At 39.9% G+C, this 13,189-nt stretch overlaps 1 protein-coding gene across 1 annotated transcript in view; it reads left to right on the top strand.

Annotated features, from left to right (window-relative positions):
- ncam1a (neural cell adhesion molecule 1a) overlaps window positions 1-13,189 on the top strand; it is a 279,302-nt gene that overhangs the window by 244,698 nt on the left and 21,415 nt on the right. Inside the window, exons 16-17 of the mRNA XM_080483150.1 lie at window positions 6,928-7,052; window positions 8,662-8,842. Of these exons, the coding sequence (XP_080339276.1) occupies window positions 6,928-7,052; window positions 8,662-8,842 (306 nt within the window). The remainder of the gene's footprint in view (window positions 1-6,927; window positions 7,053-8,661; window positions 8,843-13,189) is intronic.

The raw sequence follows: 13,189 nt of genomic DNA, 5'->3' as shown, positions 1-13,189 counted from the left end.
AATCCATTTAGAAATTATGTCTTTTTTCTTGGCTTATTTTCGCATGTGGAATAGCTTGACTATACTCCATTTGCAGCTTTGCACAACAAGAGGCTTTCTTCGTGCATCTCGTACCGACCATACCGCGTTCTGTCCCTGTGCAAACCGCGCGCAATTTGGCGGCTGAACGATTAAATGCTAGCCGGCACCAGAAATATGAGGCCGTTAAACCAATTAGCGTTCGTGTCTGCGTCCGTTCACTGACAGCGATGCTTTACGGCCATTTGGCCGCGCCCCACTGGACCGAGCGGCGGAGGCAAACAGGCAGCTAAGCATGACGTGCAGCCACATTCGGCTCAAGCATCCAGATATTAAACTGCATGGAATGGCAGCTGCTTCCGTTAACAGTCCGAGCCACACCCTGGCTAATCTGCTACCATGCACCCGGAGAAGTGGGATTCAAACCCGGTCTCAGACGATAACGCAGCTCACTGTACATGCTGCTTCCTCTTAACTTTGTTGAACGTGAAAGAAAATTCAGCAAAGTCACATGATATGTTGAGTCTGAATGTTGGGACTAACATACATTAAAATAAAAAGGAATGTTAATAAAGTATGCGGCAGCATCCCGACAAACCATCTGCATTTTGTCACATTCCACGGAAACGCTTTGTTTCTATAAAGTCGCATTTTTTTTTTTAAATTTTTTAGTCATCTCAGTGGTGCCGTCTTGTCCCGATATCCATTCAGGTCAGGCACAGCCTCAACCAGTGGTCTGACCTTACACCAAGAGATTTGGCAGTTTTCCATGCAGACTCGTGTGTGTGTGAGTCTCCTGAACTACAGGAAGCAGAGTGGTGACTGACATGGATCAACAACACCTGCAAGCCCACGCTGCTATTTTGTCACGATTCCGAAAATCCTAACCTTAATCACACCTTTAATCAGCTAACTTGTCTCACTGCTTATTGCGCCTTCGATGGCATTTGAGGTCAGCAGAGTAGCTTTTGCTGTGTGTAGAGTTTAGGCGTAACTGATGCGTGGCGCATCTGCTAAATGAGGACTGCATGTTTGTTACTCATTAAAGGTGCCATCTTTGTACTCACTTGAAATAACCATAATCAAATAAAAGACATCAGATTTAGCCGTCTTTGTGTCATCCTCAGTGTTTTTATGTCTCCACGTTGTCCTTTCTGTCTTGTGTATTTAGCGTCACTGTTGCAGAGTTTCCTCGATTTTCCTCACGATCCCCGTGAATACAGCAGATGTATTGTTGTAATCGTTTATTGTTGTTGTGCTTAATTTGTCTTGAAATGCATCCATGCTGTGAGAGCTCATCAAACTCATTCAGATACAGGAAATTTGCAAAAGAACCCTTTCTGACTGGATGCATGAAGCCGTTCTGAGTGTGAAGTTTTGGTTGTCATTTTTTTTTTTTTAGACATACAATTGATCTTAAAACACTGAAGTTGCGGTTTTACGCTATTCACTCTACATGTTTTAACCAACCAGAACTGAGTCTCTAACTGCGTTATGTATTAATCTGTATAAGAATACCTGTCTATCGATTTGTGTATTTCTTTTGGTTGTGATGTTTTATTCATTTTGTCCCTAACATTCTTGTTTATGTTTCATTATGTTGACATGTTTTTCATCATTTCAAAAATGTTTTGTATGTTTCCCATGTGCTCCCCCCTACTTCTCCCTGCAACCCCCCCCCCCCCCCCCCCCCCCCCAAAAAAAAACCTCCACCCCTCCCTCCCCTCCCTTTATTTTTTCCTTTCAACCGATCATGTCTGTGCACATCATGTGACTTTGTCATGTGGCTCTTGCATGGTGCTGACGATGTCGTCTTCGCCGGCCAACAGAAGGTAAATCTCCTTTGCTTAGTTTGAGATCCTCAGATTAGCGATAACCCCTCACGAGACATTCCTTAAATTAAGATGTGTAGATGAGACATTGCAACATTTTCAGATTTAATTTCACCTATTTTTTTATTGTTTTTTTTTTTCTTTCCTCACACAAGTCATTCCTAAAAGTCTAGACATACTTTGCAAGAATGGAGAAATGTCTTCTGTCCCATGGCTGAGAGAAATGATTGAAGGTGGAAAAAGTTCACTCTTTTTTTTGCTACGCCTCCCTTCGGGAGTTCTGCTCTTAAACGTTCCATGAAGTTTTGAAATGTCCTGGTCAGATTGTTCTCGCCACCTTGAGAAAATTAAACAAATTTCTCCATTCTTGTGCCGTAAACTAAGTAGTCAACAAGTAGTAGACATGGCTGCATCGGTATTTTATAACCTCCATACATCGTAAAGCTTGTTTTTTTTTTTTTGTTTTTTTTCCTTCTGTTGAACCCAGAACAAAGTAACACAACTATTTCCCCTTGAGTGCCTTAATGGTTCATACCTTACACCCAATCTGAGAACAATTTGATAAATAAGCACCGGGTTTGCCAAATGTAGTTCACTGGTCTTCTTGAAGTGATTACACACGTTATTGCATGTTAATATCAGGTCATATAAGGACACATATGGCCAAGCTTTAATGTAGAGCGCAAGACTATCTCCTGAACTGTATCTTTCAGGTCAGATTTAAAGAATAAATGTTAGCAGATAAAAAATGACTTACATCATGAACAACCTATGCGAGTCCAATTTCATACGAGGTTGTGATTATCTGCAGAATAAATTGGTGTTTGGACAGATTTCTCCACTTATTTTTTTCTGGAAAAGGGCATATGCAGAAGTATCTGTCAGTTTTATTTCAGGCAGAGGAAATTCAAATGATGCAACAGATGCCGCAGATCGAATTAGAAATGAACATCTGTGCTTTCTAATCCAACTCTGCATTTGTTTCCTTGGAAGCTGTTGTGTAGTTTTTGCAGAATATTGAGGGGATAGAGCAGCCAGTCATGTCTGGTTAGAAATGTTTCAATCCTTTTTACCCTCAGTCAAAAACATTGATTGGAGGTGGTGAGTAACACAGTATCTGCACGTTACTCGACCTCGGTAGATTTATCATTGCTGTGATAGGGAACGCTATTTTTACTTCTTCAAACTGCCTCGTCCTTTATTTCGGGTGAACCCAGGGTTACAGTTAACGGATCAGCTTCGTTCAAATTGGATAATTCGACCCCTTTATATTTCAAGCGAATTCAGCGACCTATTTCAGGTTCAAAAGGGTTAATAGTTACGTTGCAATGCAAATATTCATCTCGTGTTTGATTTCCTAACATTTCTTTTTTCAGTTTCATTCATATTGGCTTTGAATTGGCCCATTTTCCCCCCTCAGTTATAATGTACGGGCTATTTGCCATTCTGCATCGCACGCACCCCTGAATGGGTTCACACAAAGCTTTTTTTTTTTTTAAATTTCTTCAGTTTTTTTCTCTTTTAAATGATCAACGTAGCTCATACTGTTGCACTGATTGGACTCCACTTATTTCATTAATGCAGCATGCAAGTTTCTATTTCCCCTTTCTTGTTGCATCCTCATTCATCCGGGTCTGCTGTTTTCCAGTGAAAATATCAGTCCTTGCCTGCATGTGTCAATGTCTTTGGTGTCATGTCTCCTCGGTAGAATAGTTTGTATAGACATGCAAAATGTAAACGTCTGTAAAGTTTCCCTATTTCGGCTTTATGAGTGGAGATAAGGCTAAGCTTAAAAAAATAACCATTTCATTAACAAATCTCCCATAAAACTAAATCAACTGTAACCACATAAGTGCGGGTCGTGTGGTGCTTTCATCACGGGCAGCAGCGATTTGCTCTCTGCAACCTTTTGTTGCATTGATTCAACCATCTTGACCACAAGCGCCGACTCGTGTTCTGCAGCCGATGGAGGGGCCGCATTTCCCCCATTCTCACGCAACGCCTCTCCCGCTGTGCAGTGCTCGAGTACAAGCAGAACTAACCTTAATTAAGGAGTTTGTCTCCGGGGAAAGTAATACGTGCTGATTCCAGCTAAATCTAGTTGGTTTCAATCAGCCTCCCACAACTACCGTACAGCTCATTTCTTCCACCTGGGAGAAGGATGTTTGTGTTGCCAGGGCCCCCTTCAGCTGAACAAGGTGTTGATTTCTAGACCACATTGGCCCACATGATCCCTTTCAGCCCAGATGTTGCCTTTTAATGCAAAGTTTGTACGAGCTACACTTGGAAGCATGCTCTTCGAATGGAAGCTGCCTGTCATTCTCCTCTACACAGGATTAATCATTTTTTGTAAGCCTTATCGAAACCAGTTCGAGAGCTTCAGATTATATACGTCTGCAAAACAAAACTGATCGTATTCGAAGGTTTTCTAACCAAAATGAAGGGTTTCTGTCGCCCGAAGCATGTTTTTGATTAACTTTCTCTTCTTATCTCTCAATGTATGCTGGAAGAAGACGCAGCGTGCTGCCATAGCTTTGGGGCTACATGTTGAGCCACACCACCCACATGCCTGTTGGTGTGAGACCATGGGTGGTGTTTCACATGTTCCCCAACTCCGAATGTGTTGCAGCAGCAGCTTAAAGTTTCCAGCCTGCACGGAGGAATATTTTTATCCTAACAGCTCTTTTTCTTCCATTTTTTTTTGTTTGTTTTTGTTTTAGTTTTTTCTCAGAATAATAATGTACCTAACCCAGAATGCTGCTTGTATATAACAATGTAGCGAAACCTGCCTGCCACTATCTTACTGCTGCTGTTACTAACTAATATTGTCTGGTTCACTTTCAGCTTCTGTCATGCTCACTCCTGTCGGGTAGAAGTTTTCAGGCAGTGTGCTCAGTTGATTATTCACTGTGAGAAAAAAAAAAGTGCCTTCATAGATACTCACGTCAATAACCACTCCATCCACTAACACTGGTGTTCAAAATGTTAAATCCTGGAATTATTTTGTGACTTTTTGATCATTTGGAGCACCTGCAAAGTATTTTATTAACCTGTTTAATCACTTTTTTAATTTTTTTTTTCCCATTTAAAGCATGAACTCAGACCTTAAATGTTATGCCAACAGTGTTTTCTGCTATTTGTGGGGCTGTTGTTGTCACATTGTTAGCAAAAGGGCACACAATGTAACACCAGGAGCCAGTGGACTTAATAACATAATGATGAGGCTAAGTGTGTGTAACCAATATGTACATAATTGATGAGTTTTGGTTATTAGTCGCCACCCTTTCAGGCCTCACACAGGCATGAGAGTACAAGCCAGTGACACGCACACACACAGAGAAAACACATTGACCTTCTTTCCCTCAAGACTGTGTAAATGTTATTAAAAGTAATAGAGTAACATGTCCAATCAAGGCCTACAGGCTCATTATCCGGCGACCCAGCAGTCATTACTCAGGAGGACAGAGCAGATAATGAGAAGCCTCAAGGATAACAACACCTTCTTGGGCAGCTTGCTCCTCTCTGTTCCTTAAAGGGATAATCCACCTTAAATCTGACTTTGATCGTCAGATACTCTGAATTTTAAATGTGTTTGTATTCAACGAGTCAAACATCATTGAAAACAGAATTACACGGAATACATTGTGGCTTCCTTCAAAGACTTTACTACAAACTGTAAATGCGATTATTGTAAGGTTGATGTAAAGTAAAGTGATGTAAATTGAACACATAGTTTAACATAAACTTTAATAACTGGAACTATTCCAAAAATTCAAATTATTCCCTAAGAACAGCTCTCATATTAAACTGTGTATTGCTATGTGGTTCAAAACCAACACATTAATACAACTCTATGACTCTTGAGCTGCGTTTGTAAATATTTATTTGCGCGTTTGACAGTTGGAGATTCAAATTATAATTCCCACATACTTTAAGTAGGTGCCCTGAAAAAAAAAAAAAAAAGAATTTTGTTGCATGCTTTGCTTAATTTTGAGGAAATTAGTGGTATGTACTTCCTATATATCTATGAAGCTGGCAAACTAATACTGTTGATTTTATATTAATAACATTTCTTCAGGATGTTTTTATTAGTTTTGTCAAATCTAAATGAGAAATGTCTACATAGTATAATTGTCAAAATTTAACTCGTTTAGGTGATTTAGGGGTTTCACTTGACATTCAGCTTCTTTTTTTTTTTTTTCCTTTTTTTTTAAAATCATAGTTAAGGGTTTCATAATTTGGATCAAATTACTACTCGATTTAGTCGTCCATGAATGAAAGAAACAAACAGTGACTGCAGTGAGGAAATAAGGAACAAACAAGTGTGAAAGTCAGCCTCTTGGCAGCCCATTCATCAACTCCAACCTTTCAGTGCTGGGATTATGGCAATGTCAAAGTATTTCTTAATTACTTTCAGGAATCATAACCTTCAGGCTCTTCTCAGAGCAGGTAGCATTGATGATAATGAAGGGTTTGAAAGAAAGGCAGCTACTTGTGGAAATTCTTGTGGATTATCGTTACATTTCTTTTCTATTTCCATAGCTGCAAATCTCAATATTTCCTAAAAAACTCGTCAAACTTCTTGTTAGCCTGAAGCCACAACCTTGGTGCATTAATGCTGATAATCCTAAAACACATCGAGTAGTAAATAAAAAAATAAAGTATTAACCGTGAGTTGATGAATATTGACACCTAATTCATTGATCTGGACAAGGGTAGACACTGAATGAGGATTAGATGATATCATAAACTAACATAAATCTAATTAAAACTATAACCTAATCTTTGTTTGGCGCTGTTTGGGCCTGCTGTGTAAGCATTAGATTAAAAGCCTTCTGAATTACATTACACCAACAAAGGACAGCCTCGTAATTAACGCTACATCTACAATGACAGCTTCCTCTGATTGCCTGGTCAACAATCAATTCAACATTTAGCTTCAGTTTGACCTTCACAAGCACACTTGAGCACAGCAGGTAGAGTCAAAGCCCTTCAATCAACTCGTGTGTCAACTGTCGTGTTTTTTTTTTTTTTTTTTTTTTCAACTAACTGTACTTCTTTGGTCTCTCCTGTATAGGGGAACCCAGTGCTCCCAAACTAGAGTTCAAGGCCCAAAACGGGGGCAACTCTTTTAAGGTCAACTGGATCAAGCAGGACGATGGCGGTTCCCCCATTAAACATTACCTGGTCAGATACAAGGCTGTGAGTATACTGGGCAAGGAGGTAACTTTTTACCACTTTGCTTATTTCCATTTTTTGTTTATAACCCGGCATTGGTTTTACAGAAAAATCTAAAGCTGTTGGAATGCATTATCGAACATGTCCGAATAGAGCACCTGATTGGTGCATTTCACTTGAAAGTGTAGATCATATTTGATTGTATGCACTGTACACAAAAGTCATCTTTTTTTTTTTTTTTTTACAAAAAGGGACATTATATTGTGGGCTTAGAGTACTCAATGGTGTACAACATCAATGAGAAACTTTGATAACTGTGAGGGCCCGAAAAAAAAAAAAAGTGTTACTCCTATGGGGCCAGTTTGATTTAAAGGTCCTTTGAAAAGTATTTTGATGACAGTTGACTGTCTAGTAGAATTATACAACATAATCCAGTAATCCAGTGAGAAACGTGTTGAATTTAAAGAAAATAAAGGAATATGACACTTTATGCATTCCACATAGGGACATTCAGTTATCAAAGCAGCTGATAATAATAATAACAATAAATATATATATATAAAAATACACAGATATTAAATATTTTCATTCAAATGTTAAATATTAAAATATATTTTAAAGTTATCAAAAAATCAAATGACTGATAAACACATAAACAATTTTATAAATTATGGACAATTACTTTAGTTTTATACTTGTTCATGAATAATTTATAATTGTGTTTAACTGTTACGGACTTGAAAAACTCTGAAATGGAAAAAAAAAATGTATCTATCGTCTATTCACTTTTGTTCATTTAAAGTAATAATATTGAATATACATCACCTATAAAGTTTCTGCCACAGAGCATCCTAGGATATACAATCTCCAATCGAATTTGCATGTTTTAATTGTTCCTGTATATTTTTGTATTTGTTGTACTTTTATTGCCAGCCAGACTATTAAAATATGACAATATCGTTTTAATTTCTTGTTTAAAACTATATTAGGTTTTTCTTTTTTTACCACAAACTGACCAAATCGCGCCCTTTTTTTACTTCCACCCATTTATCAGTTTTCGCTGTAGAGTGAGGGTTCGATTGACAAACCAGCAAGCCATAATCTTTAATTGGCTTCCCACCAGCGGATACTGACAACTGTGTTTTGTTAAACAACAAGCGAGAAGGGACTGAGAGACTGGAGCCTGTTTCACTGGGAGAAAGCTTTTTTTTTTTCCCCTTCCTTTGTGACGGCCAGTCTCAATCAGTGGGCTATTTTTGACTGAATGTAGAAGCATTACCTACCTCCAGCTGCTCCAGTTTAGACAGAACTGGTTGGATTTTTGACACAAACTGTCAAACAAATGGAGTAAAAACGGGTTCGCAGAGGCATATGCGCTACTATTCTTGTTTTTTTGGTTGCTCTTATTATATAGATAGGAATAAATAACATTGCAGGTTAGGATTTTGCTCAGAACCAATAAATGGAGGATCTAGGTACAGTTATAAAAGAACAACTCATGCAGAAGAAGCATTTTTAGTGGTGTGTGATTAAATAGCCTTGAATTCATGTTCATGTTCAGTGTGTCTGTATAGGAGAGTCGCTCGAAGCTCTCTGGCTTGCTTTAAGGTTTTTCCCTGTCTCCATTTCCTAGAAGCGTGTCTCTGACTGGAAACCAGAGATCCGCCTTCCCCACGGCAGTGAGTATGTACTGCTGAGCGGCCTGGACTGGAATACAGAGTATGAGGTTCTTGTGGTGGCAGAGAATCAGCAGGGCAAATCTAAGCCTGGCATACTCTCCTTCAAAACAGCTATACAGCCCACCACCGTCCCAGGTACCATTTTCATCATCTCACTCCAAACATTTACAAACACACACACACACGCACGCACACACAAAAACACACACCTCAGCCACAGAGCACGTAGGCTTCCACCGTGACCAGAAAAGGCTCTATTATTCGGATCCTCGACTTTTTCGAGCTTCTTACTTTAAAGCCTGCCGGCTGTGGGGTCTGACATGAATCATCTGTCTCTGCCATTGGGGAGGTGTGTCATTTTTTTTTTTTTTTTACACGGTTGGTGACATTGTGGAAACGTGTGATGCAATTCTCACTGAGGTGTAAATCAAGAGCTGTATCATCTTCCGGGATGTGTCTAATATGTGGCCTTGAAAAAAGTAACAAGAAGTTGCACCAGCGCTCCCAGAAATTGACATGAGCACAAACCATGAAATGAATTTGATATGTTCAGCATTGGGAAGGACACAGGTGTTACACCAGCATGACCTGGATGTGACATTTTATGAAACGAAGTGGCTCCATTTAGTGAAGCGTCTCTTTGTTTGAGATCGCACAGGAATTATCACAGATGAAATATGAGAGTTTGAAATTGTTCTACGTAAGTTTTTTTACAGTATCGAAAACAAAAGTAGGATTTTCCTTCGTTTGATCTCTGTCAGAAGACGTAAGGCTTTCATACAGTGTGCGGTTTTGGCCGTCTCAACGGAAAGTTAAGCAATCATGGTGGCGTTTCTGATCTGATATTATGCCGTACAGCGAGAGCGCTCTGAGGACGGCCGTAGTTTAGGGTCGTTGCAGGTTTAAATGGAGTTAAAATGCTGCCGAGCCGATATCAGACGTGAGGCTTGATCTACATGCTCCTTGATGGCGCTAGGATGCCCAGATCACGAATCCTCTGAGATTTTCGGCGCTCTTGCAGGAAGGTGCAGAGAAGAGACATGTTAGTGACATGCAATGGTAAACGGGAATTTATAAAGCTGAATAGGAGAAGAGAAGCCCAGTGCATTGAGAAGGCCTCCTAGCAGTATAGCAGCTCAACTGGAAAATGGTCCAGGATGATGTGAGCCGGCTTCAATTTAAAGTTTAACGGAAATGAATAGTTTAAAGGCTAATCTTAAAAGTAGAAACAGCATAGAATAAATGAGAATAGAAACTGGTCTGATGGCTGGAAGCTCTGCCTCCCTTTTAGAGTTAAGGCCGGGCAAGAGAAACTACGACAGGAAAAGCTGGATCATGCGACTGACTTTACTTTCTCTTGTAAATGCACTTGTGGTAAAAGTACATGACTTTTGCATATCGAGGTACATGTAGCAGTGGTCACCTCACTCCAGAGAATTCAGTGAATATGCGGTGAAACTTATGGTCCTATCCTCGTTGCACACTGCCGAAGGGTAATAGACTGAGACGGCTTAAATCGCAGTCTGTAGGAGCCTTGAAGCAACTGAAAGTTGAGTCTTCTGAACTTCCTTTTTTATTGTACCCCTGGCCTTTACTCCCTTACTTTATTATTTCCTCAATTTTTTTGTTCCATTCTAGTTATGTGTTCTCCACCTAATCCCTTCATTTCTCCGTTTCTTCATGCACTGAGCACCTTATTTGCATTTTAAAACACTGTGCTCACCTCACAAAATTTCAGAGCCCAGGTTGCGCAAGATCAACAATAACTCGTGAATCCATACGCCGAGCAGAGGCACAGCCACTGTCTCTCTTTTTTTCTTTGAGGCTCTGTCGGTAAAGATAAGGGTGGTGGTGGTGGGGGGGGGGAGTACCAGCAGGGTTTTTCAGCTCTCCCGATTCTTAGCAAGGTGACTATTACCGCTCAAGTTCAGTGAGCAATAAAGTAAGAGCAGACATCAGTCAGACCCAGAGCATGTTATCCATTTATTCCCGAATGTTTCTCCACACAGGTGGTCACGGTCAGCCTTTGCTCTGTTGCTGCGTTGTGTGTAAAGTGCACTTTTTAACTCGGGCTGCCTCCCCATCCCGCCATACCCGCGCTGCCTAACAAGCCAGAGCGCTTTCATATCCAAATGTCTTTTCATCTCCCGGAAAAATATGCCGATTCCCTTTGCTGTCGTCCAATCTTTCTCACCATCCTCACCTCTAATTTCAGCACTCTCTCGCCTGTCGTTCTGTCGCTTTTTTCAGACGAGTTAGTTGCCATCCCTCACTGGCTTCTTACCAGGGAACGCTGAGAACTGTGTTTGATTTAGCATCGAGACACAAGAACCACCGGCAGATCGAACGCCAGCGTCTCTGCAGCTTTTCCTAAGTGTGTTGTTGTTGTTTTTTTAAAGGAAGGCATTTTCTTAAACCATCAAAGCATTTATATCCCTGGAAATAGTTATTCTCATTCTGCCTGCACATATCAATGTAGTTGAGTTTGTGCAATGCAGAACTGATAATGTACCTAAGAAATGTAGAAAATAAACAAAAGACTTGTATCATAAAGTATTTAAAGACTTATACGCCTCAATTTTATACAATTTAAATCCTTAATATGATATGTGTATATATATATATATATATATATATATATATATATATATATATATATAATATAGTCATTTCCCACTTTTACTTATTATTTCTGTATCTGTTAATTTTCCTAATATTCGAATACTTCATTGCCTTTTTCCACACGTATGCATTTTCCCCCCACTTGCCTTGGTTTAGTGGGTCTCACAGATCAGATCCATGACTGGCCTGAATATACAGTGTGTGGCCTAGTTAGGTGGGGATGCAGCCCTCTGCAGTCTTTGCATGGTGCCACTTCCAGCTGTAATTTTAATTAAATTTTTTTTTTTGCTGTTCTTTACTGGAGAATCCAAAAAAGGCCGTCACTGCCAGTGCATGGCACATGAAGAAACTGTTTTTTGTTTGTTTCTTTGTTTTTCCCTCTTTAATTCATGCGCTTTCTGGGCAACAGCCACATAGCAGTGGGAGGTTTGGATCACTTATAATTCTGACACAGCAGAAGTTCACATGGGCTTTACCCAAGTCAGTCCCCCTTTAATTCTGCTAATTACTTAAAAAAAAAATTTGATTTTGGAATATTTTAGTACTGCGCCCAAGTTGCTGCTGTTGTTCCCCCCTCTCCATCAATGCAAGGCTCATGGGAAATAGCTTAGGTTTATTTTTAGCAGCAACATCTGCATTTGATTTCACTTTCAGTCCCACAGCTGTTCTTGGTAATGCTCACTCATAGCAGCTGCTTCTCTAGTGAATATACTGTATACTGGCTCTATATGCCCAATTGATTCTGCAGCTCGATGCACTGTGAATGCAGCGTTGACGCAAGGTTGAGTTTCAATCTGTTGAAATTTCTCTTCTGTTTTGTGTCTCAAACCCATGCTGAGAAAGCAGCCGTGCACACAAAATATATATTCAGCCCGGTAATTTGAATGCCCTTCCGTAGCTTGAAGAGTTTCCAAAATACATCTCTGCATTAGGTTGTCTCGTCTTTGCGCAAACATATTTATTGAATCGGCTGCGACAAAAAAAACAATATTACCACAGGTAGGGCAGGTCGGGGAGGCAGGGGACTGTCGTAACTCTTCCAATGTCTCTGGAACAAGTTAGACTTCACCTGATCCACTCGTGAACATGTCATCAACAAGCATATTAGTGCAGACACTGTCTCTTCTGTGTCTCGATACATAGATTCTACTTATTTAACAGTTAGCAAGGTGAGCAGGCTCACAAGAGCCTGAGCGAGGATTAAATGGCATTAACTTGTGGTCTGCCCTCCCAACATTTTATGTTTCTTCTGTTCATTAAGTGAATGACACAAACAAGCTCAACCGCTGCAATGAGTTCAAAATGTTACATGTGACCACAGTGTCAGTTTCAGCTAACCAAGTTGCAATTACTGACAGCAGAACGGAGGGAGGAGAGATTTTCCAGACATGTATTTGAGATACTTTGGTGCAGTCTGCACCAATCTATATGCAAGAGAATATTCACTCTTACTATTTGAGATTCATTATCTGTTTGTGTTGCTCTGATAATAGCATTTAGTTTGTATTAAATTTAGGCAGAATTATCATACAAGAAGTCTGAGATATTGAGAGGTAAAAAAATGGTCGCGGCTGTCCCGGCCTTCCCTACACATGCGTGGTAATTTCATGGTAAATCAGAAGGAGACAAAACGCTGCAATCGCTGCAGAGAAAAACAAAAACGCAGTTCACGTCCAGATCTCCCCAGCTAAGGTTGACAACTAATAACTTCCAAGGTTTTGTAACATACGGTCATCCATTCATTCATGTCGTGGACTTCACCGTCCATAACCAGCTTCTGATTTTGGATGTGCTTTTTTTTTGTTGTTGTTTTTTTTTTTTTTTTTTTCCATGGGCCTTTCTCCCCTCCCCTGCCATGAC

This window comes from Lipophrys pholis (genome assembly GCF_963383615.2).
Source record: "Lipophrys pholis genome assembly, chromosome: 16".
Classification (NCBI taxonomy): domain Eukaryota; kingdom Metazoa; phylum Chordata; class Actinopteri; order Blenniiformes; family Blenniidae; genus Lipophrys; species Lipophrys pholis.
The sequence above is the reverse complement of the archived record's forward strand: the minus strand, read 5'-3'. Positions and strand labels throughout refer to the sequence as shown.